General features: G+C 40.2%; 1 protein-coding gene and 3 long non-coding RNA genes across 7 annotated transcripts in view; 1 reads left to right on the top strand and 3 right to left on the bottom strand.

The window, feature by feature from the left end:
- LOC135427433 (uncharacterized) overlaps nt 1–27,267 on the top strand; it is a 49,633-nt gene extending 22,366 nt beyond the window's left edge. Inside the window, exon 3 of the long non-coding RNA XR_010436043.1 lies at nt 27,213–27,267. This is a non-coding gene — a long non-coding RNA (uncharacterized LOC135427433). The remainder of the gene's footprint in view (nt 1–27,212) is intronic.
- Nucleotides 6,853–7,452, bottom strand: LOC135427463 (uncharacterized). Of its 3 annotated transcripts, none has more exons than XR_010436055.1 (3): nt 7,306–7,452; nt 7,073–7,242; nt 6,853–7,009 (listed from the first exon to the last, which is right to left on the bottom strand). It is a non-coding gene; the product is annotated as an uncharacterized LOC135427463 (long non-coding RNA). The 3 variants fall into 3 exon arrangements; XR_010436053.1 differs by having other exon boundaries at nt 7,087–7,242; XR_010436054.1 differs by having other exon boundaries at nt 7,087–7,259; nt 7,306–7,431.
- LOC135427375 (uncharacterized) lies at nt 12,098–13,156 on the bottom strand. 2 transcript variants are annotated; one of them, XM_064680864.1, is made up of 4 exons: nt 13,109–13,137; nt 12,884–12,966; nt 12,545–12,817; nt 12,098–12,478 (listed from the first exon to the last, which is right to left on the bottom strand). In XM_064680864.1, exons 2-4 carry the CDS (start codon nt 12,953–12,955, stop codon nt 12,383–12,385), a joined length of 441 nt encoding a protein of 146 aa, XP_064536934.1. In that variant the 5' UTR covers nt 12,956–12,966; nt 13,109–13,137; the 3' UTR covers nt 12,098–12,382. The 2 variants fall into 2 exon arrangements, with proteins under 2 accessions (XP_064536934.1, XP_064536933.1); XM_064680863.1 differs by having other exon boundaries at nt 12,884–13,156.
- Nucleotides 13,981–16,946, bottom strand: LOC135427376 (uncharacterized). Its single transcript, XR_010436041.1, has 3 exons — nt 16,648–16,946; nt 14,388–14,479; nt 13,981–14,307 (listed from the first exon to the last, which is right to left on the bottom strand). It is a non-coding gene; the product is annotated as an uncharacterized LOC135427376 (long non-coding RNA).

The raw sequence follows: 27,267 nt of genomic DNA, 5'->3' as shown, positions 1-27,267 counted from the left end.
GCTGGCGATAATCGGCTGCGCGTTAAGGCCATAAAAATAAAAAGTATTTTGTTCAGCGTTTTTAGCAACAGGAATTACAACAACGACAACAACAACTGCAACAGCTACAACAACAACTGCAGGCACTTGTCTTGCGGCTGTTGATTTTTATGCCGTTGTCGTTGCTGCCACATGCCACATGCCACATGCCACAACGCCAAAAGAAATACACTTGCAACATTAATTTTTCAATATATTATTAGAGCTCGCTATCATATTGCTATTTATTGTTTATGTTTTTTCTTTGCTTTAGTTAAAATATTTGCTGTTAGCAGGAAACTATTAGCGCGTAAAAAATGTTTATATTTTTGGTGTATTCAAGTTGTGTAATTAATTTGCATTTTATTTTAAATTTGTATGGCACTTGCTGTAGTTATTTTTGTTGCTGTATCAATTATGTTTCTCGCTTTTGCTTTTCTCTTGTGCGTGTTTTTTTTTTTTGCTTAAAGCACTTTTCAGTTTCATAATGCGGAAATGCCGCCCAATCAACACTCGAAACACTTGAAAATTCAACAAAAACAGTAAAAAAAAAACAGAAAAAAATAATGTGTGTGTCCACTGAAATTGTTATTAAAACGCGAACGAAACGCGGCGAAAACGCGCGTAATTGCAGGATGTGGCACGATTTTGCGCGTTAGATTTTGCACTTCCGCGCCGAAAGCAATTCACACACATACGCACACACATACACACGCACGGGCATGCATCTCATTTGCTTACGGGCGATAGGTCTCGGTAGGGAGGGCGGATTGAGGTGTGGGTGAACGAGGTGGCAAGTCGGGATAACGGCAACAAACCCAGAAAAGAGAGAAACGCGACGTTTGCCAAGCGCTCGCTGCGAACGCCGTCAACTGTCTGAGCTGCGCGCAGGCGCCGTCGTAGACTTTTAAAGCGCTGTAACAGCTGAGAGAAAAAGACAGACAGAGCGAGACAGAGAGAGAGGGCGAAACAGAGAGCGAAAGAGAGAGAGAGAGAGAGAGAGAGCTGCATAGAGCTGGAGAGCGCCAGCGAGAGCATTTGTAAGAGTTGGCGCTTCATGAATGAAGCGGCCCATCGATCAGCTGTGCCTTAAACCGGTAAACGTTGTAAATGTTGTCCACAGTAGTTGCTGCCGCCGCTGCAGCGCCTATTGCTACTGCTGCTGCTGTTCTGTTGGCCAGCACGTGACGCATACAATTGGAAGCCCACCACACAGCCTTTAAACAAATGTTTGCTATATGTCAGGAAAAAGTCGTCCAAATCTCAAAACCTCTGAGATTCACAAAATGTAAAAAATTATTAATCCTATCACAACTAAACAAAACTAGTTAATTATGTTGATCAAACTGTATTTGGCGTGTACTTATGAAAGTACATGTTTGCCTGAAGGGCTTACTTAAAGCCAAGAGAATTGCGTAGAAGGGCGCTACTTGAAAATACCTTTTTTAGCTCATTTATTCTGCTGCACGAGGCGCATGCCAAGAAAAAGTCGAATAACTCTCAAAATCTTTGAAATCCACAAAATGTGATCAATTAAAAATCCAATTAAAATTTAACATAACTAGTTGATTAACAGTTGATTTAACTTATAAGTATCACTGATATAAAAGTACATTATAGATTAAAAGTACTTAAAAGGTGTACTTGAATCTATGAGAATCGCATAGTAGGGCACTGTTTCAAAATGCGTGCATAACTCAATTTCTTAACTCAATTATTACTTAAGACTATTGCCAAATTCATTGGCACCGCGCTTGCTGGGCCGATTCAGCTGGCGTGTAATTAATTTGACCCGCTCGCCTGTTGCGGGCCCTACGAGAGATAACTGATTTGACGGCATTTGCCCATTGCACATTACGCAGATTTTTGACAGCGGAACATGGCAAATGAAATGGCTAAGCCAAGCTATTGGTATATTAAAGATATAGAGATAAAGCGCCCCGAGGGCTTTGCATATTTTAAATATTTGGCAAATTAACGCACATATGAAATATATATATAAAAACAATTGGAAAAGTGGGCAGATATTTGTGCCTTAAAAATGATTTGCATAATATATGAAATCAATTTTGAAAACGAGTTTCCCATATCATTAACTAGACTGTGACAAATGTGAGCCATTCGATGATTTGATGTGACTTTTATGAGTTTCAGCTTTGTTATTACCGTTAAGTTAATCGAGATGCCCACTAATTGAGTATCCACTTGAATCACAGTGCACTTTACAAGTAATTACGGATATTGCTTTCAAACAGATTTGTTCTTTAGCTAATACGATGATCGATGGTACCCCTGACTCTAGCCCATGTCCAAATTCAAGTCAAAGCCATGTAACATCTTCGCGAATCATTACCTAAACAATTTGACTTCAACAAAAAATACTGTCATGCCAAAAACAAAGCAAATCGAACGAATTCAACTCTGAATTTGCATTAAACTGAACAAACGGGGCCGAGAGTAGCTACACGAGTTTCCAGCTTGCTGTACCAAATATCATGTCAATTATATTTTCCGAGGCACTGTTGTCTACCCAGGGGCAAAGTTCACAGAAAATGGGCTTTGATTTTGCTCGCTACGCAAGTTTTCACTTTATAGCTCTTAAAATTCACAACTAGTTTAAGCTTTGAAAGAGAGATAAGTACATTTTTATATACAGCTATTTATTTCAACAATTGTTCAACCAAACTCTCTTTAGATTTTTTGCTAGTTCCTGTACATATTCTGCTTATTTTAATGTATTTGTTTATTAATGTGAAGGTCTCTTTACCGTGGCTTAAAATTCATTTATTCTGAAATTTAAAAATGTTTGAGCTACCCATGCCAACTATGACTATACGCTTTGAACAATGTCAAATTGCACAATTGCAGTAGCTGCAACAACAACAATAACGACAAACACAACAACGACAACGAAAACAACAACAAGGACACAAATAGCATTTGCTCTCAAGGCGTCACGATGGCATGTAAAGAAAATTAAGCGCAAATGCAAACACGAAAAACAAATCGGAGATGCGAACACAGATACAAAATGAGCAACAAAGTCTTTAAGCGCATTGTAGCCCGATGATGTCATTGATATGGCACAGATATCAATTCCCAGCAGCGACTACAACATAGGTGCACATATGTTTAGATAGATGTAGGGGATGTGTAGGGACGAGTACGAGATACACTGAAAAACAATTCAAAGAAACCCAAAACTGTTGGCCCGAATTATATTTTCAATATACTATAGAAGAAACATATCTGTATCTGCATATATCCATATTTACATCTTAATCTGATCAACTTTTTAAATCTGTAACTTTCTGTATCTGTATTTGTATCTGTATCTGTATCTGTATCTGTATCTGTATCTGTATCTGTATCTGTATCTGTATCTGTATCTGTATCTGTATCTGTATCTGTATCTGTATCTGTATCTGTATCTGTATCTGTATCTGTATCTGTATCTGTATCTGTATCTGTATCTGTATCTGTATCTGTATCTGTATCTGTATCTGTATCTGTATCTGTATCTGTATCTGTATCTGTATCTGTATCTGTATCTGTATCTGTATCTGTATCTGTATCTGTATCTGTATCTGTATCTGTATCTGTATCTGTATCTGTATCTGTATCTGTATCTGTATCTGTATCTGTATCTGTATCTGTATCTGTATCTGTATCTGTATCTGTATCTGTATCTGTATCTGTATCTGTATCTGTATCTGTATCTGTATCTGTATCTGTATCTGTATCTGTATCTGTATCTGTATCTGTATCTGTATCTGTATCTGTATCTGTATCTGTATCTGTATCTGTATCTGTATCTGTATCTGTATCTGTATCTGTATCTGTATCTGTATCTGTATCTGTATCTGTATCTGTATCTGTATCTGTATCTGTATCTGTATCTGTATCTGTATCTGTATCTGTATCTGTATCTGTATCTGTATCTGTATCTGTATCTGTATCTGTATCTGTATCTGTATCTGTATCTGTATCTGTATCTGTATCTGTATCTGTATCTGTATCTGTATCTGTATCTGTATCTGTATCTGTATCTGTATCTGTATCTGTATCTGTATCTGTATCTGTATCTGTATCTGTATCTGTATCTGTATCTGTATCTGTATCTGTATCTGTATCTGTATCTGTATCTGTATCTGTATCTGTATCTGTATCTGTATCTGTATCTGTATCTGTATCTGTATCTGTATCTGTATCTGTATCTGTATCTGTATCTGTATCTGTATCTGTATCTGTATCTGTATCTGTATCTGTATCTGTATCTGTATCTGTATCTGTATCTGTATCTGTATCTGTATCTGTATCTGTATCTGTATCTGTATCTGTATCTGTATCTGTATCTGTATCTGTATCTGTATCTGTATCTGTATCTGTATCTGTATCTGTATCTGTATCTGTATCGGTATCTGTATCTGTATCTGTATCTGTATCTGTATCTGTATCTGTATCTGTATCTGCATCTGTTGTTCGCGTCTCGTTGTGCTCAGCTTTGTGCATTTGCCAGATTCAATGACCGTATCTAATATGCTATTGACCAAGTGACTTGGTTCAAGTAGTCTTCGTTTTGGTGTGCATCTGTAGAGTATCTCTTTTACATGGCAGCGTGACACTATTTGGCTCAACTTCGATAGACGCCATAATTGATTATTTTAATTGCTTCGCACTTGATTGTATCTGCTTGCAGCAACAAATCAATTCGTTGCACATGTTGCACATGTTTGTCGTATGTGTTTCTAGGGTGTTACTCCTCCTCCAGCAACCCTTTACCCATCGTCTAGCGGCATGCACTGAGCTCTGTGCAACGCCCACTGAAGGTCTTCGGCGCTATGCCACAGACTCGTAACTCGTAGCTCGTATCTTGTATGTATCTCAATATTTGTATATATGTATCTGCGTATCAGCATGTGTAGGCGTTGGAATACATATCCACAGACAGACAAGCATATACGGCTCAAGATGATAGCTGCGTTGTTTCCGCCAAGGCGCTAAGGCAATGCGCAGCTTTTAGCGCTAATAGCAACGCATTCGAGTGGCGCGGGGCGGAGATAGTGGGGGGCGTGCCTCAAATCAGGCTTTAAAGCAATTACGCACTCGGCAATGTTGTCAACGTTGGCTCCGTCCACTTCCTGCTCCAAGCGACTGTGTCTGTGTCTGGGATGCGAAATGTCATTTAAAAAGATAGCTTTCTGTGTGTGCATTAGCCAGGCCTAATGCCAGCTAAGCTCGGCTTATTGGCAAACTGGCTGACAAAAAAGTTGACTATCCCATAAAAAAACACAAGTTTGAAATGAATTTGAGGGCGGCTGCAAAGACATATCGCTGAAACAACACGTAATTATTGTATCTTCAAAGTTTGCCAAATCATAAGAGCTTCTCACATGCAAGCAAAATCGAAAATAATTAATATTAATTAACTAATGTTTCTGTCTGATACAGCTATCAAGATTTGTACTGCTCGTTTATCCAACTGTTAAGTTCTTTAACAGGTACAGTGTTGCCAACCTCTAATTGACATTGCACAAAATTTAGTCAAATTTAAGCCATTTTCATATTTATTTTACCTAAAGTATTGACTGAATATGGCTCGAACGCTAGGCCAATCAGTTGAGAGAGTTATCTACATATACTAATATCAATCTTTACATCTGGTTACGCGGACTTAAGATCTGCGACTGTTGGGACCGGGCCAATCAGTGTGTTGCCAACAAAATGAATTATTATGCATAGCAAAATGGGAGTTAAGACTTCAGTGCATTTCAGTTTCATTAGTGCAGAAGCAGGAATCGACATCTTGTGTCATAAATAAACAAATGATGAGTGTTCCCAACTTATATGCCGCACACATGACCTATAGTATTTATAAGGAAATTACGCTAGACCCGTTGCCAGAGCGGAATGTGTCGAAATAACTGCAGCCAAGTCGACGGCAACTAAATTTCAAAATTGCGCACAAAATTAATGAAAGTTCCAGCGGGTATAGACGGATCATAATAAAATTGAGAATTGAGTTAGAAATATGCATTTTATTATGCTGCGCTAGGGGGAAATAAAAGTTCAAAGTTGCCGGCAAATGGCTGCAAAATAATGAATTAAAATGTGAGGAAAAACTTGGCCCGATCAATTCCGGGTAATTCCAACTAGTTGCGTTTAAAGAGCTTACGCTTAAGGGATATTCGCACATTAATTATATGAACTATGGATTATAGTTGAAAGATTGGCTGACAGAGTTCGACTACAGCATTAGTCTAAGCACAAACATTTTCCAAGCTTCGTTCCAAAGCCAAATATCTTCAACCATACTTTAATAATTTATAAATAAAAAATATATATAAATTGTAACATATTAAGTTGTTATATTCCATAGACTGCTGTTAAGCTAGATACTTTGGTAATACTTGCATATAAAAATAGGTGTTGAGATACATTTCGAAATAACTCTACAAAAGAAAAGCTGTGCTTTTTAAAGCTTCAATTACAAGCTTTGCTTTGCGGTCAAAAGCTTTCGTGGCGCAGTGCAAGCAATATTAGAGCTCAGCAAAAGCTCAAGCATTGTCTTTTATCTTCGTTCAGTTTAAGCTGTAAAGTTGTTCTCTCCAACTTAACGAACTTGACGAACTATTAAGCCGAAAACCCATCAAAACTTTTACAATAAAGCTTGGCTAAGATAAATATTTTTGAAATCAAACAAGTTTTGCAGTTATTTGAACTGAGTAGAGGCTAAAAAGCTTACAAAGTTTATTTATTTAATAAAAGAAAATAAATGTCGTGGTAAATATTGTCAAATAGTTTTGTGGATTAAAGACAAAATGCCGCATAACGTGAGTTGAAAACTTCAGTTTTGATATATGTATTTAAGTACTTAAAACAATTTAGTAACTTTATGTTTTCCTGTCAATATTTCTTCCCTTTTGCAGTCTTTTGGAATAGTGAAGCAGTAGAGTCTAAAACATCTGAAATTTACAGCACCGTGGATTCTCTGGGTAAAAGGGATTGAAGAATTGGTTAGAAATAATTAAATTGTGGCTCTTGCCGAACAGACACATAAAAAGTTACCGTATACGATCCATAGAGTCGAGTACGCGTCCCATAGCCTGCGCATTGAGCATATGGCAGATGCATAACCAATCACAACAGATCTTCAGTTCAGATGAGAAATATAGAAATTTCCGAATCTTCATCTGTGGGCTTGCTCAGCTGCAGCTGTCTCCACTGGAATGGAATGCAAGCTAATGTCTGTATAAAAATGTCAACTTCTATCAAAACATGTCTTACCATTATTCTGTGCACAGTCCTCGTAACACATTCAACAATTTTTCATTCAATTTTGATAGATTTTCCTTAAAGTTTTCTGTCAAACCTTTTTTATTTCTCAACATCTAACGATAATTCAAATGACATACTTCATATGCTCAAACAAATGCTACAATCTCCAAAGATAAATCCCACACTTGTTGACAATTTGGTCTATAAATATTTCTTGGTCTATATATGTTTCTGTCAGTATGGCATAAAGCTCTAAATGGTAGCTTATCGGGTGTACTAAGAAAAGTTTTCTGATTTTTAAGATATATAATATATATTAAAATATAATATATAATATGTAGTCAATATTATATAATGTATAATATATAAGATGTATAAAGTTAATTAATGAACAAATTTGAATCACAAAACGAGGATCTCGTTTGACAAATGGGAATGGGTATATGAACTTGGCTGTTGAGATGGGTGGAAGAAGTTGCCTTTAATCATAACCGAGTTATCCTACCTTAAAGAGAGAGCGAGGGGGACTGGTTGGACTAATTTTGATTGATGCAATTAATTTATTCTGAATTGTTTGGCCGGGCTGGCAAGAGGAAGCCGCGCGTGGAGATTGCGCCAAAGGACATGCGACAGTTAAATGCAACCAGAGATTAAATGTCAATCCTTAAAATAATAACAGCAGCCCACAAATGGGTCGCCAGCGCCACGAACAACCACTACAATAAACGGATAATGAAGCGAACAAAGGACCAGAGCAGAAGCAGAAGCAGAAACAGGAGCAGAAGCAAGAAGCGGCAGCAGGAAGCGCAATCATTACGTCCATTGGCTATCGCATTGTGCGCGAGTCCTACACCGGTTGCGGCTGGACATTGTTGTGGCTGCGATTTGGAGGCGGCAACACTTTGCCCTTGGCCGACCGCAGCGGGGGCGTGGAAAGGGGCGGGCATCAGGTCTAAGCTAGGGCAAAACAAATGACGCAGTCGGACCGCGGGGACGGCGCGAGACAGACAGACAAATAGCATCGCCTGAACGGGGCGCTCTGATTAAATGCGCGCTTGATTTGAAAATGATTTCATTAATTAAATGCGTCCACCTACCAGTTGCCCCGCACGCCACTTGCCATTTGCCCCGCGCCACTTGCCCTTTGCTCTTCGCCCGCGGGCTCATTGTCTGCCCCTCTGTGTGCAGGCTGTAAAAATGTATTTTGACATTTAATTATAAATTCTGGAATCCGATCGCTTTCACGTTTGCTTTTTTTTATCACATTTCACGCAATGCCTGCACTGAAAAAAAGCCAAAGGCGACCAACTGGCCAATGCTCGCATTTGAAATACCCTCTAAGTTATTGCAAATGGGTAAAAAGGAATTAAATGTTATTTTGCTTATTATTATATTATCTTTTGATCGCTCTAGACAGCTGAGTTGTTGCCCAGTCTTTTGCCATAGATGTTGTTTTTGTTTTATCTCACCTGGCTGCACTCGAGTGTGACTGTTATCTGACAATAGATAACAATTTCTGACTTACTCGCTCTGTCGCTTAATCTTAGTATTTACTTCTATCTGCTCGTAGTCGTTGCCCGTAAAGGTTTGCCAAATGCAGACCATAGCCAAGTGGTCGAGCATACTCTGTTGGTATTGTGATATCAGAGGGTATGCTAACAGCCAACGAAATTATTTCGATTATAGTTGCAAATATGAAATCAAAGCTTGACCTCAAAAAATTCAATTTTAATTGCATATTTAAATAAAATAAAATATTTAAATATAAAAGAACGTGTCGGGTGTTGATGGTCACAGCATAGGACTGGCTTAAAAGGTCTGATCGTTAATTTTTATAACCCCTTTGGACCCTTCTCTGTACGTTTTTAGCCGCAGCCAAACCGTCGTCAGTGTACCCCAACAAATCAACAGCTTATTCTTCGGCTGTAGGGCATCTTCTAGTCGCGTACTCCCAACTGAGGCATGCTCACAATTTGGCTTAGCAATTCATTTGCCATACACCCTTGCATATTGGCAACCGATTGCAATCGACACAGCCACAAATTGAACAACGCCGACGGCCATTAGCGACTGGCCTTTATGCGACTTATAAGTATGTGTGTGTAGGCACATCTGTGATGGCACATCTATACCCTTCCCAACGTTTCATATGCAGTATATTTGGCCTACTTTGGCTTGGTTGCCCAGTTAGTTACATAAGGTTACCCCACTGCTAATCCTAGCTGACAATTTTCAAGCTAATTTACTACTGTAAATTATATATTGTTTATTGTATATCAGTAAAGAGTGCAGTACTTTAATGAACACATTATAAAATAAACACACAATCCCTGTTATTAGTCGGTAACTATTAGTATTCCACTTATTTTCTGCTAGCGAAAATATCGTTAATATCGCTATCCTCGATATCGTTAAGAATCGATAACAATCTCCAAATCAACATATGTATCTCGTGGACTATAAGAGCTAGATACATTTGATATGCATCTTCTCATGTAGTTTACCGAGAATATTTAACTTGTTTGACATCTTAAAAGACTTTTGCCTTGGGCCTTGGCTTGCGCATAATATATTCACTCTGCGCTTCGATAGGGTATATTCTAGTCGGCTATAAAACTCTTGTTTGTTATTATTGAATTTAAAAACTCAGTTTTGGGTCGATTAAAGGAATTTTTAACTTTAACGCATGCAACGGCTTTTCGCACATTTTCCCGCCTTTTGGCATAAGTGAAAAATCGGTACAACGGCTAAAAGTTAAGCTGCCCTGTACCAGTGCATGGATTATCAGGCGTAAGCAAGATTTTTTAATTGATCTGAATTCAGCAGCTGCCACTTGATGTAAATACTTTTGATCGCATTTTCGTTGAAGAGATTTGGCTGTGATTTGTATTGGCAGCTGCTCACTTATGATCATTATTATTGGGGAATGTTGCTCGCACTCATTAGACCCATAAATACTCGTAGGCACGCATCCATTTTGGGCTGCCAAACTGGCAACTGGGCTAATTAATTTCACTCTGCGTGACTTGCATGACCAAAAGCGACTGCTGAGTGCTCAGTTCTCAGGGCTCGCTGAGAGGGTGGCTGGGTGGCTGGCTGCTTGGCCATTTGGGGTTTGCGCCCGCTCTGCTGATGTACTTATACTCGCATCCGTTTAATATATGTATATATGGGCTAAGCCCTGTACTCTCTCATATTGGCAGCGCCCAAATTGTATGAGTAATGATTAAATGCTCGTTTGCCAAGTCTAGTGGCCACGCCCACCGAATGCAGTGGGCCCTGTTGCTTGTCGTCATGGCCAATGAATCATGAGACGTGCGTCCAGTCAGCGACAGCAAATAGTCAACCCCGTCTTCATCATCATCAGCATAAGATTGATCAGTTGGAGCAGCAACTGCGAGTGTTTCCTTCTAATTTGGTTCGACACACACACACACACCAACACACACAGGCACGCGCGAGTGTGTGTTTATAAGGTTCAATGACCTGACTGCACGCCTTTTTGGCCCCTTTACCTTGCTTAGCTTAATCAGCAGCAAGTTAATCTGCAACTACTTGGCACACACACACACACACACACATATTCACATTCAGTGGGTGTGCGGTCTGCGCTTTAAACTGGGCTTAGCGCTATTGGTGGTGCGGTGCGGGGGGCTGGTCTTAGCACATAAAGTGCACTAAGATATGGCGCAGTTCATTAACTTAATAAATATTCTATGTACACACTCACACACATACACACAAACAACGCCAACAGCAACAACAAATAACAGTAACAATAACATAAATAAACAAGCTTTAAATAGTCGCTGGGCCAGCCAAAAACTTCATCAAGTGCCAACAAAAGTTACAACAACAACAACAACGAAAATCTCAAGGTGAATTATGCAAAAAGTGTTGGCCGGGGCGAATGGAGGAGGGGAGGCTAGCAGCCAAGGCAGGTTTACGAATAAGTTCCAATTTTCAAGTTAACAATGAAGCAGACGTCGCGACTGGCTGTGTGTGTGCCTCATTGGAGAGAACCCCAGAGAGTCTGAACTGTAGTTGAGCTAAAGGGCAAATAGCCCAAATCCGTTGGCAAGAGGGAGAGGCAGAGGCAGAGCGAATACCGTAAGGAACTGCCAAAAGTTTAAACACAAATAGGTACGTTAATAGGTCCAAATTATGGCAACTTCTTCGAAGAGAGCTGGAAGATAGCATGGCGATACAGTGCGTCAAAAATATAGAGTAGATTTTTTAAATGGAAACCCGACGATATCAAAGCATTAATGCATTGCCTATACCCTGTAGAGGGTATCTTAAGTTTGGCATTAACTATGTTACTCTTGGCGAGAGACATCTCCATGTACAAAACATTTATTATTTCTCGAAAATGTTGACCTAAACCTGAACCAAACCATAAAAGAATTCCAGGTTGAGGTTCGGCTGTTCTAATGCGGCGATAGTTTCAGTTCATTATATTTACAAATTGGAATTTCGGTTCATGAACCGTGTTTAAGGGTATCTCAAGTCCTATATAGGGAACTATGTATATCAAAGTGTAAGAAACAGAGCATTAAATGGCGTCATATATATGTATGTAATATATGTCTGCACACATGTATCCATAGCATCCAGTTGTATCTGCTGTCTCTTTTGTTTTCTTTGTCTATAGCCCGCTCTCTCGCTTTCTCTCTCCCTCGTTCACGCTCAGTTATTTAACACCTTGCAATCGGCGCGATGCTCATGACATAATGTATAAAGCGCAGTATCTGCTCTTAAATAACCCGCATAGCTGACCGAATTAGATATCAGAGTTCCATAGGGTATCTGTTATTGTGTTTTATTGACAAATTGATAAGTTTATCGGACCACTGGTTGCTCGCCAACAAGAAGAAGAAGAGAAGGAAGAAGAAGAAGATTAATAACTTATGTGACTTTTGGCTTAACTAGCAAAACTCAGACTTTATTCAACTAGAAACACACACATATACGCATACGCACACACACACACACACACACATTCCATTGAGACTAGCCTAAGATAGTACAAATAGCGCCTTCCACACAGCCTCTGGATAGGGGGCGGTCGGTGGGGGGCGTGCGTCTAGACCGTTTGTGTAGCCACATGACGTTGGCGACTGCGTTTATAGCAGGCATAAGCCTCCAGGGCGTTTATGCTGAATACGGTTAGACCAAAGAACTGCAAGGAAGAGAGAAAGGGAGAGAATGAGAGAGGGATTTAAAGAGATTTAGGGTATTTACTCACCGCTGCAGCCGTGTAGGCACCGATGTCCAGCGCGAGCACCATACCGGAGGCTATAAAGTGGGCCAGCGCCAGCGTTGCGTGCACGCCAAGCGACCAGAGCGTCGCGTCGCAACTCCAGCTCCAGCTCTGGCCGAGACGCAGGTAGCGGCAGACCAGCAGCGTCAGCGTCGTCAGGCAGCCAAGCAGCGCGACGATCATGTAGAAGCAGCCTCGAAAATTGCTCAGACGCACCGAGCTGCACACAATGCAGAGGAATCCAATGAAGCCGCATAGCTAAGGAGAGGCGCATGCACGGAAGGGTTATAGAGAAGAGTGGGCGTGGTCAGTTAAGCTACTTACCAGGCAGGTGATCTTGGACAAGCCGCCAATGCTGCGCAAATACTTGCGATCGTGGTCATCGTTAACAGACATGACAGAGACGGCTGCCAAAAGCAAAACAAAGCACACAGTTAACAGTAAACAGCAAATGACTATGACGGCAACAACAACAACAGCAAAAACGACGACAACGACAACGACAGCACCAGCGAACCGCTAACTACAACAAATGCACCCTGTGCTCACAGAAAATTCACATTGCGCGCGGGAGCAAGCACAAAATGCCACTGGCGGCGGCGAAACGACTGAAAGCTTAGAATGCCAGCAGCGGCACGCATGCAAGCCTATTACTCACGCAAGCAGAGAGCGAACGCATGAGAGCGAGCGAGAGTGCGATACAAACATGTACACAAATACACGAACATGCACATGTACTCAATTCGCACAACGCAGAGAGCGGCGCTCACAGCGACGGCTGTAATTTGTACCATAAATCAAGAAGAAATGTACCGCACTCGTCAAAAATGTACCATTGGTATATGTAAATGCTTAAGTTTTTTATATTTCAATTTAAATTAACTATAATTTTTTGAAAAATTCTTTATTTGAATTAATCATGTGAATAGGAATGAAGTAGTCGAGATTTGCACGCATGTGGTATTTATTGATCACAATTTAAACCAGTTTAAAAAAAAAATAGAATAAATTAAATAATTCAATTTCAGGGATTCAAACAACTGTTATAGTATAAACCTTTTTTTTCTTTTTTGTAAATGTAAATTCAAGCATACACGAGTAAATTTTTATTCTGCTTGCTTTGTCGTATTTGGCTAGCTTATAATTCTCGAGCGGTTCTAGCTTTGGACTAGAAAGAAGGTCTTGCAAATCTAGGGTCTGAAAAGTCTACTGCTGATAAAACCGGGATATTCTTGAAATACTGACAACCTGCTCATTCGTGATGCTTAAAACTCTTTTGCTGTTCATCGATTTGGCGAACATTAAACTCGAGCAGGCCAGCTTAAATTTAGTCATCACTAAACAGCTCCATAAAAACATATTTTCATTTAAAAATTATTGTTTCTATATAAAAATAGAAAACATATATATAATTTGTTTTGGTTTAGGAAAAAGTCAACATTAAAATTGGCTCAAAAAAATATAGGTGGAAAATAATGAGCCAATTTGTTAAAGAACACTCAATGGTACATTCTTAGTGAATAACTTATATACATGTTTTGGTACGTTTGTACCATATGTTGATCTCTCTTTCGCTCGGTCTCTCTCAGTTTTCTGCTTGTTCTCTGTTTGCGTCTGTTTTGTGTCTTTTTACGGCTATCGGCCTTCTGATAAATCTTGCTCAGCGCAAAACTTGAATGGGGAATGGGAAGCAAGCTTATCAGCTGACGATCCGTTTCTCTTGTTTCAAATTAGCAGTGATGAGCGGCCTTCGTTTCGTACCATAAATAAGTAATTGCTCAAATAAACATACACATATGTATGTATATAGCTGTGTGATTGTACTTACATTTGACTGTATTCATACTCTTGAGTTCTAATAGCCACGTGAGTCATTTACGTGTGGAAATGCAGTCCCGACTCTCTGATTCATTCCATACGCTAAACATAAACAAATGGGAAAAATCGTTAAGCCGAAAACAAGAGCGCAAATGACACACCGACTGACGCATGCTCTATAAAAATATTATAGAATCTAGAACAGATGTAGTCTATCTATCGAGCTTTTAAATTGTGGGATAACTTTAGATAGCTTGAAGGATATTATTAACCAATGTATATATACATGATGTAGCGAATTTCCGACCTTTTATTATATTTATTTAACAAACTTCTTTAATTGTTTATTCATTTCATTTATTATTATTATTATTTTTTAGTTCTGAAACAACTTTAATCGTCTCATTAGCCGATTGGGTTTTCAATTATTGATTGCAATTAGTTTTGTAGCTTTACAAAATGCATCGCATGGCGTATGTACTCCATTCACTTGAATGTGAGTGTATTCGGGCTCGTCTACACCCCATCAGTTGAGTAATACTTATTTTAATTGACTCATATTCACTGTGCTCTGCATTAGATTTGTGTTTGGGTGGGGCGTGAGGAGCACATTGAATCGTTTCACTCGTAGCTCCTCACTTGGCCAAGGTCGTTGCTGGCACTTGTTCTCAAATCGGAACGGAAACATATGGCACCATCAATGATATGTGAATACCATAAGGGTATATAGCATAACTTTTCTAAAACTGGTCTTTAAATTAACATAACAGATAACGTAGTACTACGAGAAGTCCGGAAATGGGCAAATGTTGGACTTGCGTTAGATAGATCGCTAGACGAATGTGGCTTATGTTATCATCCAGAAGTCGTGCTCACTGGATTTATTTTCAAATTTTACTGATACGAAAAAGCGCGTCAACAGAATTTATTTAAAAATGTCGAATAAATACTTTGCTGTTAAGCATGCTTCAAGCAATTGTAGATCTATAGCTATTCTATCGGTAGAGATATGTAAGATACATTAAGATATATTAAGATATATAACATATGTAAGCTATATAAAATACATAAGTTATATAAGATATATAAGATATCTAAGATATCTAAGATATCTAAGATATCTAAGATATTTAAGATATGTAAGATATAGTATACCAGCATATGTAAGATATACAGATATATAAAATATATTAAGACATATTTAGATATATAAGATATATTAGATATAAAAGATACATAAGATACATAAAATATGTAAAGTATATTAAGATACATACGTTATATAAGATATATTAATCCGATGCTGAAGGTACTTGCGAATCTTATAAACTGGCCAAGATATCTTAAAAAAACCAAACCGTTTTTCAACCGAAATTAGAGCTCTCGACTAATCATTCCTATAACAGCTATATGATATAGTTAACCAATCCAGCCAAATCCGACATATGTACTATATGCAAGAGACAGACGGACCTATTCGTAGTTTTATGACGGCAGCTACGAGACTTGTATCTATAGAAATGAAGATCAGAAATGTCTCTTCTATGTTTTACTCATTACCTGTATTAATTATAATACCCACTGCAAGGTTAACCGAAAACCCTACGTACTCCTCATTTTTGGGTGCATTTCTCATACGCCTTTCAGATGTTCATATGACTGCAAAAGTGCATTACTAACATGCGAAGTATTACAGTTTATATGCCAAGCGCTTATCATAGAATTTGCTTTATTTGAACAGGCCAATTGTCTTTGCAGAATTTTAAATAGCGATTTATATAGATCACAGTGATTAAATTTTGCAATTCAATTTGGTGCATTTGTTTGAAATAGTTTTGCACATAATCTCTAATAGACTGTGCTTGCCATGCACATGGATAAACGAGTGCAAATGTCCTTTCAAAACGGACCGCCAATTAGATAATGGCTCTTCACAACATTTAAATTCAGTTTATTCGCTAATTCAGATGTGCTATTATTTCGCTGATTGCGTAGTCAAGTATCGAAATGTGTTCGATTTGAAATTCCAAACAATTTGGCCAACAGTAAAAGGCCAATTGTCAGTTGTGAACGTGTGGGTGCTATTTTAGCTGTTGCCATTGTGGCTTGTGTGCTGTTTATTTTTGTTGTTTTTTGTTCGAGTTGAGTGCACTTCACAAATCCGCTTGCCGAGTGCCATTTGTGCTGTGCAATTTGGCGCCAGGCAACGTTTTACAATGCCACAGCGCGTGCAACAAAATGCCCGACAGCCCGCTCAAAGCTCAACTTACCTAATGCGACACCGCTGCCCCCTCGTACCTCATAGGTTCAGCCACAAGCTACTCCTCGAATTAGCTATGCGTGCACTCTCTCTCTCTCTTTCTCTCTCTCTCTCTGGGCACTTGCCATTGGGCTCTTTCTCTTTCGCATTAAGTATATTTTTATTTTTTTTTTGCATTTCGCAATTCATAAAATAATAATTTTTATGATTTATGCACATGGTTGAGCATTCCACCCACTCCCGACAGGCTGCTCATAGAAGCCAATTGCACGGCTCCCGACTTAGCCCCAACATGCCAATTCGCTGCTGGTTGCCAGCCAACTGCTAATTTCTTTTGTACTATTTTATTTTATCGCCTGCCACGCAGCCGTCAGACGCGTCGTATGAGCAACTCATTCAGCACACACACACTTACGTCTCCTATGAATGTGTATGTGTGCGCGTTGCTGTGGGTGTCTAATTATAAATGCAGTTGCCGTAATTGGCAACTGCAGCGGTAGCAGTTTTTGTTAAGTTGCCACGAGCAGCGACAGAAGCAGCAACAACAACAACAACAACAAAAGCAGTTTCATTGCCTGACCCATCAGTTAAAACAGGAGTTATCTGGGCCAGTTGCAGACGGCAGCAACCGACTACTAGATGCTCTTTTTTAAATGATACCTGTATAGGTGCTCCAGTCAGGAGTGTCCTATGAGGGGATACACCGTGCCCATCTTCAAGCTGAATGTCGTCGACCGTTCGATCGACCTTTTAGCATGCATTCATAGAAAAACGCGCGCGCACACACAGACACACTCACACACACGAACAATCGGCTTTGCCTCTTCGCTATAACCCACACTATGAAAATTCATTCTTAAATAACTTCTCAATGCGTGCACATACTAAAGCTGGAAGATATAAATTTAAAATTGTGTTTATTGCTTTAAGTTTTTGGAGAACACAGGGAGATATCTCATATGTGAATTCTATAGCTACATAGAAAACTTGTTCTTGGGCTTCCATAGTTTCCCCATAAGGCACATACATAAATGTATTCTTTTTAGTGCCCAGCTGAACTTCTCGTGGCAGATGAACCCATTTTTTGCACGCTAATTAAAGCTCGGGACTTAAAAAGTATACATATACTCGGGCTTATACGCGTCAGACAAAGTGTTTAAATTGCCACAATTGTCCGCTCAATATGTAGTCCAATAATGCCATGTAGAAAGAATAATGCGGCCACGCATAAGCCTGTCTACACATATTGCGAAAATGTTTTCTAAGGTCTGAAAGTGGGGTAACAGTCTTCATGTCACCAATCCACTTATCAAACAAGCTCAATTCGATTCAATTTAATTGTCAACAGAACTGTGCACAGGGTATAGTGTAGTTGGGGGTAACTCGCAAAGGTTTTCTGTAATCAATTTCCAACTCCTCCTCGATACACGGCTTCAGCGATAATTTTAGCTTAAGCTAAGAATATTATCCGATTTTTATCTTAGTGAACTCTGGCATTTATTTTGCAAGGCATTGCGAGCTCGCGCCTCAGAAGTGTTTCACTCTTGGACTGCTGGGCGTTAGACCAAAGCGCCATATGCCAATGACACGCCCACTTCACACACTTCACAGTCGGAGCAGGCAATTCTAATGCAAATTTCGTGGGGCATACCCTGACAGGGCCAGACTCTTTGGTAGCTGCAACTGACAGGCCTTCGGTGTGCCCAGTCGCAATCGTAATGGCAATCGCAATCGCAATCGCCAACCAAGTCAACCCGGGCATCCCGGGCATCCCGGGCATCCCGTCGCAGTCACCCCAGGCAACCCAACGCACAGTGGAATCCTCTCGCGCATTTACGCTTCAAAATTCTATGCAACTATTTCAGATTGTTATTAACTATCTATCTATCTACATACAAAAGACTGTTTGTCCTGACTGACTGACTGATTGATTGAGTGACCGAGTGATTAATGATCAACGCAAAGTCCAAATTATAAGAGCTAGGAAGCTGTTGTTAGCTTATTCCCTGGAATTCCAGCCGCAACTGTGGAAAATTGTTGGAAATGCGTATAGGGATTATTTAATTTGATCTTGGTTGCTTGTTGCATTTGAGTTTTGACCACAGTGCACTGTGTCTACAGCATTTCAACGACCTCGGCGGATCTGCCAAGCAGGTCTGACACTGAATCTAAATCTGAATCAGTGCATATTGTGCCGACAGTGTCTGAGTGGATGACGGGAAGCGTGCCCTGGAACACGGCGCGGTACTCTCAGTCCTGTGTGTCCAGGAACAAGAGACTTTAAGCAAACATTTATTCGCCATATAAATGATTATCGTGCGCACTCAAGTGCCATCATCATCAATCAAATATGAGTGCAATAGGATTGTGTATCCTCTGTATGCCATGTATCTGTTGCCATATCTGTGAGTGTGTATCTGTGTATCTGTAAGTGCGAGCGTTAAACGAATGCAGTTTCAGCAAACGGAACCGTTTTCGATACGGATTTCACATTTTCCATGGCCTGCGGGTAATTTATGCTAATGAATTGCCTTCCAGCTCGGTCCGATTCCGATTACATTTTGCTCCCGCTCTCGCTTTTGCACCATCCATCCAGTCATCAATCAATCAATTTTTTCACCGCTGTCTCAAGTGCTTAAGTGTTCAGCTCGGGCTGCTCATTAAAGGCACAATTCCCGCAACCCGCAGCCCTTATTCAATAACCCCCAGCGGCCAAGCTCTGCCGACCATTGCCAATTGGCGATATGATATCTGTCAGCGGCAGTGCCAAGAAAATAAAAAGGAAAAATTAAATGAAATAATAATGTAAATGAAAGAAAAACGCGAAAGAAATACATGGAAATTCAAACAAGTTTAATTGGCGTCGACCACGCCTTCAATTTCTGCTAAAGCTTGGCTCTTCACAAGTCGCATGCAAATGGCTGCGTCTGCACATTTTAAAGCAATTTCCTCAACGTGATTTCTGATCAATTTACCGCATCCTGCGTCTAGCAAGGACTCGGAGCAATTTACGACTTCTGTTCGCCCACTTATGTAAGTGGTCCACAGTTTGGAAACTTGTCTAGCAATTTCCACACTCCGACAAGTAAACTGAACACTTTGAGATATTTCTCTCTCCCTCCCTCTCTCCTAACCACGCCCCTTGCAGGTATGCAACGCTCGCCATCAATTGTTTCCAGCTTGAAATCACACGCTGCAAATTCTCAAATAGTCGAATGTACTCACACACGTTCTCAGTTTCGCATATATTTTTCAATTTGAATCGCACGCTCGCCAGCTTGCCAGGCACGTAGTCCACGTCGCTGGACCATGACAAAGGCCCAGGTTCGCGTACATAAGACTTGCTTCCTCTAGAGCTTATAACCAAAGCAACTACCATAAATATTTACCACCTTTTATAGTTGGGCTAACAGATGAGTTTCGTTATAGCCTCGATTTCTCTATATGATTTCAATTTTGGTTTGATTTGTGTGAATGAAGTCCAAAATCTGATGCTTATCGAATGTTAACCGGCTTTGCAAGGGCCAATTCACAGCGGCAAAGCAAATAAGAAGTGTTGGTTGGTTTGGTTAACGGTTTGAACTAGCTTATAGTTCTAACTGTGGCTTGTTATTTACTTTAAAATTTGTATAAAAACAATTCAATTGTTTATTAACATTTTTCCTTTCCACCCAACAAGTTTTGGATGAAAATTATGGTTCGCTCGGGTTTTTGTTTGGTGTGGTTTGAAGTTTTTGAGTACACCTCTTATTTTATTATTTATTTATATATGTCATATGTTGTATTTTTTGTTATGATTCTTGTGCTTAAGCATTTAAAAACTAGTTGAACCCATGGAAAGGTTTAAAAATTGCGAATATATAAGAAGTGGGTATATGTATGCACGCATTAATGTACATAAATATAATACATACATTGATAAAAAAAAGCATGCATTGCATGCTCAGATAAATTGTTTTTCATTTCTGCGGTTCTGGGATTTACTTCTTGTCTTGTTCCGCTTTACGGTTGCGACATCCGTGAAAAGGCAAACTGCAGTTGAACAGTTGAGCTTGGCTTATGATCGTATGCCAAAAAGAGAACGTGTTGCTACTTATTTGTGCCCGGCCAAAGGTGCATACGACTCGGAAGCTGGCCCTTATGGTAATCAGCATTTGCATCCGTTTTGCATGCAGCAATTTGTGGCAGATGCTGCGCTGGCATTTCCAAGAGGAGCCTGTGCACTTGTGCTTAGTGTGAAGGAGCTGGATTCTGGATGCAGTTGATTTAACTGGCGCAGAAAATCAAAGGCGCTTCATCAGCGTCATTAATTTGATTTGTGTTGATTCAAAATCAACCAGAGCAAGAACAACAACAGCAAGAGCAACGACAACAACAGCAGCAACAGCAGCAACAACAGCAACAACAGCAACAACAAGAACAACAACAACAACAGCAACAACAACACGAGCAACAACAACAACAGAAGCAGCAGGGAACTTTTGCTAAATCAACTTCATGAATAATGCAACAAAAAGAACACAGAGCACTACACACACACACACACACACATACACACACACACTTAAAATGTGGATGGAGGCCACTATTGAGTTTTGTCGCCCTCCCTCCGTCGTGCAGGCCAATGCAATTACGCAATTTATGAAATTACAATAGCAAAGTGACTTTAGCAACAATTTTCGTTACACTGCTCCACACCCACACAGCCACACAGCCACACACCAACACATCCACTCACACACACACATGCATGCAGCATGCATATAACGGAAATTGCGAATAAAATATCAATGGCCCCCAGAGCAGATATGTTGAGAAAATGAAGCTGCGACAACAGTTGATGATGTTCCTGTTGTTGTTGCTGCTGCTGTTGATGCTGTTGTTGTTGCTGCTGCTGTTGCTGGCTTGTCGCTGGCAGTCCTCAACGATGATGAGATATTTCTACTGCTGCTGCCACACTATGCCAACACCACCCACTCCATACTTGCCCCTCCCGACGACATAACAATCGAATTACCAGTTATGCAAACTGGCAATTTTGCAGCGACATCTTAGTATCAAATGGCAAATCACATCAAGGGTTATCAATTTGTTGTGCATCCCACTTAATATGAAGCTAAACTTTGGCTGCTGCCCCCTTTTGCCATATGTGTGTGCGTCTGTTTCTGTTTGTGCTCGAGTGGGGGTAGTTTTTTATGTGGGCTTCTTCGTTTGTATATATTTCAAGTGAGTTGCTAAGCTACTGAACTAATAAGGCTAAGCCAATTTGCATATTTCAAGCCGTTTAATTGTGTCCAATTAGTTGAGTTTCTTTGCTAAGCTAGTTTTAAGCTTATTATAAATTATTAACGTACAACGCGCAACAATACAAACATAAGAAGTGCAATTTCATTTCGATGCCAATTATTTATTTGCCAATTAAAGTATTCTTTTATTAAATTCTAGAGGTAGCCTGGGTTAATAAAATAAATAAATAAATAAGTAAGCAGGCAAAATATTTTCTAGTCAAATTAGGTCCTCAATAGAGAACTGTACATTGCATTGCAGCTCAGGTAACAAGTTCATCCGTTCAGTTGATTCAGTTGTGTCTTTTTATAGCTCATTCTCATTTTTTGCTCAAGGCCTTAGCTGCCATAGCTTCATTTAGTTGGATTTAATTTGTAGTTGGCTTCAACTCTTAATTGAACTTGAACTCTTAATTTTAATTGAATAACTCAGTCAACAAGGGCAACTACTTTTTGCTTTATCTTATTGAAAAATATGCTATGCTCTTCCAAAATAGATTCCCTTTGCCAACTCCAAGCAACTGGCTTTTAGCCAAGTTCTTAGCTTCATGTTCTAATTAATACCACAAATACAATGAAATAAGTAAATATAAGACTAAGGTAACTCTGCCGTCTAATTGAGATGAAGATGGAGGGACTTGCTTTGTAAAATTAACACGAACGTGAAGTTCGAAAGAGGTGTGTTGTTGTCTTGTTGCTACATGTGGCATGAACATAAATTCAGATGTCCAGATTCTGTTGCAAATGCATGCGGATTGTTTAAATGGTTGCCTGCAACACTGTTGCTACTTTATATTCTCATAAAACATGACAGCGCAGCAGCCAAAACAGCGTGTGGCAGCGGCAACAAACTTGTACTTGTTCAAACAATGTACCCAAATGTCGTAGCATACTTTTCAGCGCCAAGGCCCATTATTTTTTTTTTAGAGCGAGCGAAAACACGTGCTTGGCCAAAATTTCACTGCGGTCGACTGATCTTTGGCAGCGCTAAGCCTGCCCCAAATTGTCTGAAAAATAAGCCTTTTCGTCATAATAATAAAAAGCTTCTTAGCACTTCTTTTACTCTGGCAGCGAATCGCACGCGTCGAGCGCAATTTTTACTACCGCGCTGGACGCATTAAGTAAATAAGTAGATTTCGATGTCTCGACTGATACTTTTTGTTGTTGTTGTTGTTGTTTTGTTTTGTTTTATTGTTGTCTGACCAGCCAGACAGTGAGCCACTGTCCACTGGTCAGACGCAGACAAAGCACACACGCACACTCGCACGCACATGTGTGTGTTGATACTTTGATTGCAGCAAAACGAGATCGTTAAATCAAAACAACGACTTTGAGCACGTGTTGGCCCATTACCATGATAAATGGCCAAGGCCAAGGACATGGCCAGGACGCTATGCTGTGCTGTTCTATGCTGTGCTGCAGACGATATAGTCCTGTTTATTCAGCCTGCATTTGATTGGCGTTCGGCATAATTGTATGTTAATATCGAGGCGTCCAAGTGGCTCAACAGCTGGCGGCTGTTCCGATTGCCTGGACGGCAGCTAATATCGAATTTGTGATGCAGACACACACACGCACGTACACGCACGCACACTTGCACCCATACAAAGCTAATGACAGTAGCGTGGAACCTACACACACACACTCCCACACACATACACACGGCTTAGTACTGTTGTCATACGCGCTTATGAGCTTGACCTTGACATTGTCACTGAAAACGCTGATAAACTATGCCCTAATCCACTGGCATTATGTACATTCGGCACTTTGGCCGACGGGCAACGCAAACGCACACACACACACACACACACACGCACACACACACACACACACACACCCGCACACACAGTAAAACAAAAACGAATTGAGACCTTGGACCAGTAAAAAGCCTCTGCAGCTAAAAGCAAAACCAAAATCAGTAAAAGTGCCAAAGCCGTGTATTCTCTACAGGTAGATACTCTGTAATCAACACCCTGTTGCATTTGTGTAGCATCCGCTTGATTTATATTTAATTTGCATATTGTTGGTATATTTTTATACTTATTTTCATAGTTTTTACGGCCGCTATCTGTATCGGAGCATCTGCGTATCATAGCAAATTGTGCAGTCCCTGCTCAAAGATCACTTAATGCTGATTAAGATATATACCGTCTCTTGGCCATTTTATGGGCTGCAGGGTATGAGCGGAATGTGTAGCAAAGGCAAAAGCAGCAAGGAATGCGAAATAAAATCAATTTTCATTGTAATTGGCATCTTAAAGGTTTAAGCATCGTCCATTTCTATTATTAAAGTGGCCACCAAGCGCCTTGCAGAGCACTTGGTACACAAAAACATAAGCTCCAGTTGTGCACAGTGGAGCAAATCAGCCAAAGACCCTACAACTAAAAAGTACATAAAATGTCATACATTTAAAAACGAGCTGAATAACTACATACATCGAGTCATATTATTAGTTATACTATTTAGAGTCTAGCTCCAGCTATGCTTGGCTCAAATCCAGTTTAAACCAAACGTGTTTTATCTAACCATTCAGATAGCATCGAGCACAATTCTTTTACACTGTGCCTTGTGCCTGACTGTGCCCTAGCCCTGCCGCCAGCGGTATCTGTTTGTCGGCCTATAAAGTGTGCTGCAGTTCACGTGAAGTTCATTGCATTTGGCGCTGCGTGCAGCTAGTTGGGTCTAGTTTGAGGGCTGGTTTATTAGTGGATCGTTTGCCGCTTGGCCGCCAGCTTGCCCTGATGCTGGCATCAAGACGTAAAGTTGCTATTTGCGCCATGGTGACCCTGACACTGGCTCGCATTGGACGCATTATCCTCGCTTATTGTCGTATATCAAATTTAATGGCTCCACTCGCCGCCGACGCCGCCGCCGCCGCTGCCTTTCAGCTTCCTGAGCAGCTTTGCATTGTCTGTGCGTGCGACTTGCTTTAATGGCGCTCGCCGCCCTGAAAAGTGCTTTAAAGGGCCTCCAAGCTGCCAACTCCATGCAGCTCCATCAGCGTTTCATAGCCTGGTCGTTGGCATTGTGTTGACAACCAGACGGCGCCCATATGCATGTCGGGACGGGACGCACCCGCCACCATTCGTTAATCAATCAACCTGCAAATTGAGATCTGACATTCTGAAAGAAAGAAAAAAACAGTCACTTAGAATCAATCGAAAAACAAGACATTCATTTTACGCAATTTACATGTAAATGGGTGGAAACCAGATAAATAAAAACAAAACATAAAGTATTTCTTGTACTGAAGATTTGAAATATGTATAGGTAAATATCGGTTTTAAAATAGAATATTTTATGCAAAGCTCATAAAGCATGAGAGCTAGAGACACCAAATTTTATATGTCGGCTTTCACATAGTTTACACAGGTCCAGATGCTCCCCTAAAAAACTGAAAAAGAAAACTAATTTTAAAATGTTAATTCTTGCTGTTTGTTCAAATATACATATATATTCAACTAATTTTATATACACTTTGCAAACTAGAGCAGAAGCAGAATATTAACTAGTCGGACTCTCTCATGCCCAGCATGTTTTTGCTTGTTTCCAAGTAAAAAGTGCGATAAATTATCCACATGGCAACAATTGAATAATTTTTGGTTTCTACCAAATCTTAAAGTATTTGCGAACGAATTTGGCTGCAATCATGAATGCAACAGCTTTCTGGTTCCCTGGAGGCAAACAGTCCCAGTTCAATGGCACACCTTTTGATTTTCAAGTCATTTTTGCTCAACTTTTCAGCTGTCAGTTTTTGGCATCGCACACCCCTCGGGTAAAACACACACACACACACACACACACACACACACACACACACACACACACACACACACACACACACACACACACACACACACACACACACACACAGCACACACAGCACACACAGCACACAGCACGCAAGAAATGAGAAAAAAATTGAGAACACAAAATGAAGTTGTCGCGTGTTCCCGGCTGATGCTGATGATGACATGTCACCATTGCTGTCGTTGATTCAAAAAAATTTAGTTGAAAATCGAACAATTTTCTTTCAAGAATGAAAACGAGGGCTGGCGGGGCTTGTTTTCACTTTTCGCGCTTGTCCTTGGCACTGGCTCTTGCACAGGCACAGGCACGGGTACGGGCCACGTGCCGAGCCTCTCACACATCAAATTATGCTAATCAGGTGGCAGCCAAGAGCAGGCGCTGCTGCTGCTGCTGGTGCTAGCATGGGCGTGGCTATGGCAGAGGCAGAGGCAGAGGCTGAGCTAGTGGCAACCAACATGTCTAAAGCCGCATAATCGATTGCTGCTCAGGCGAACGACGAATGAAAAGCGCATAGAAAATGAATTTAATTTTCCCAACCCCCATATTGGGGATATCTACATGGAGCAGTGCCAAGGACGCAGGCCTGCGGATGTGTCCGTAGCTACAGCCGAAAACAATTTGGCACTCTGCATAAAAGTATGCAATAGAAAATAAACAAGGGGCCAACAGCACAACGAATCAATAATGCTCTTTCCCAAAAGTATGCAAGGGCCAGTGGCATAGCGATTGGCTGATACTCTGTACAATTGCTATATTGCACTTATAGTAATTTGCTTTCCAAATGACTTTTCTTTTGTTAACACAATCCATTTACAAGCATATGCTACCGAGATAACGTGCGAAAATATACTTGGACAAGAAATCGAAGCTTATTATATTGCTATTGATTTAGAAATTTAATAGCAGAGCGTCGTGTATCTATTCTTATCTCTGCCGGTCTCTAACATTTACACAACTTTACTATACGCTTTTGTTTTGGTTAAGTTATATTTTTTACATTTGGCTAATCCTGTTTTAAATGGAATTTTACATAGGTATATAGGTTAAGAATGAGCTTGAATCCGATCGAATGGCAAAGAAAATGAAACACGTGTTTTCTCATTCTTTATGTAGAGTATGAAATCGAAATAAGTTTAACAAGTCTTATTTGGTTTTATGCTTTGACTAGCAATACAATACGCTATATATCAGCTCATAATCTCTCTCTATCTCGTTCTCTCTCTATCTCTTTCTCTCTCTCGATTCTCGATCTCTCTCTCGCTCTCTCTTTTCCTCGCTCTCTCTTTCCCTCGATTCTCTCTCTCTCTCTCGCTCTCTCGCTCTCTCGCTCTCTCTCTCACTCTCCTCTCGTTGTGTTCATCTCTCCTTCTATCTCCTGCTCTTGCTCTTACTCTCTCTTCCTCTCTCGTTCTTTTAATCTCCCTATGTATCTCCTGTTCTTGCTTTTACTGACTTGCTACTTTTATTGCACTTTCAGAGATCGATATACATATGTGAAATATGCTTCCCTCCTAAAAGTCGACGGTAATTAA

This window comes from Drosophila montana, unplaced genomic scaffold (assembly GCF_035044405.1).
Source record: "Drosophila montana isolate Dmon_TW-CO22-7 unplaced genomic scaffold, ASM3504440v1 contig_2178_1, whole genome shotgun sequence".
NCBI lineage: Eukaryota > Metazoa > Arthropoda > Insecta > Diptera > Drosophilidae > Drosophila > Drosophila montana.
This window is presented reverse-complemented; position numbering and strand designations above follow the sequence as displayed.

Excerpts from the sequence above, each read along its gene's own strand:
- LOC135427375 (XM_064680863.1), bottom strand. The coding sequence starts at position 12,955 with ATGTCTGTTAACGATGACCACGATCGCAAGTATTTGCGCAGCATTGGC. Across the intron at positions 12,818-12,883 it reads TGTCCAAGATCACCTGCCTG|CTATGCGGCTTCATTGGATT; the intron begins GTAAGTAGCTTA and ends GCCTCTCCTTAG. Across the intron at positions 12,479-12,544 it reads GTGCCTACACGGCTGCAGCG|TTCTTTGGTCTAACCGTATT; the intron begins GTGAGTAAATAC and ends TCTTCCTTGCAG.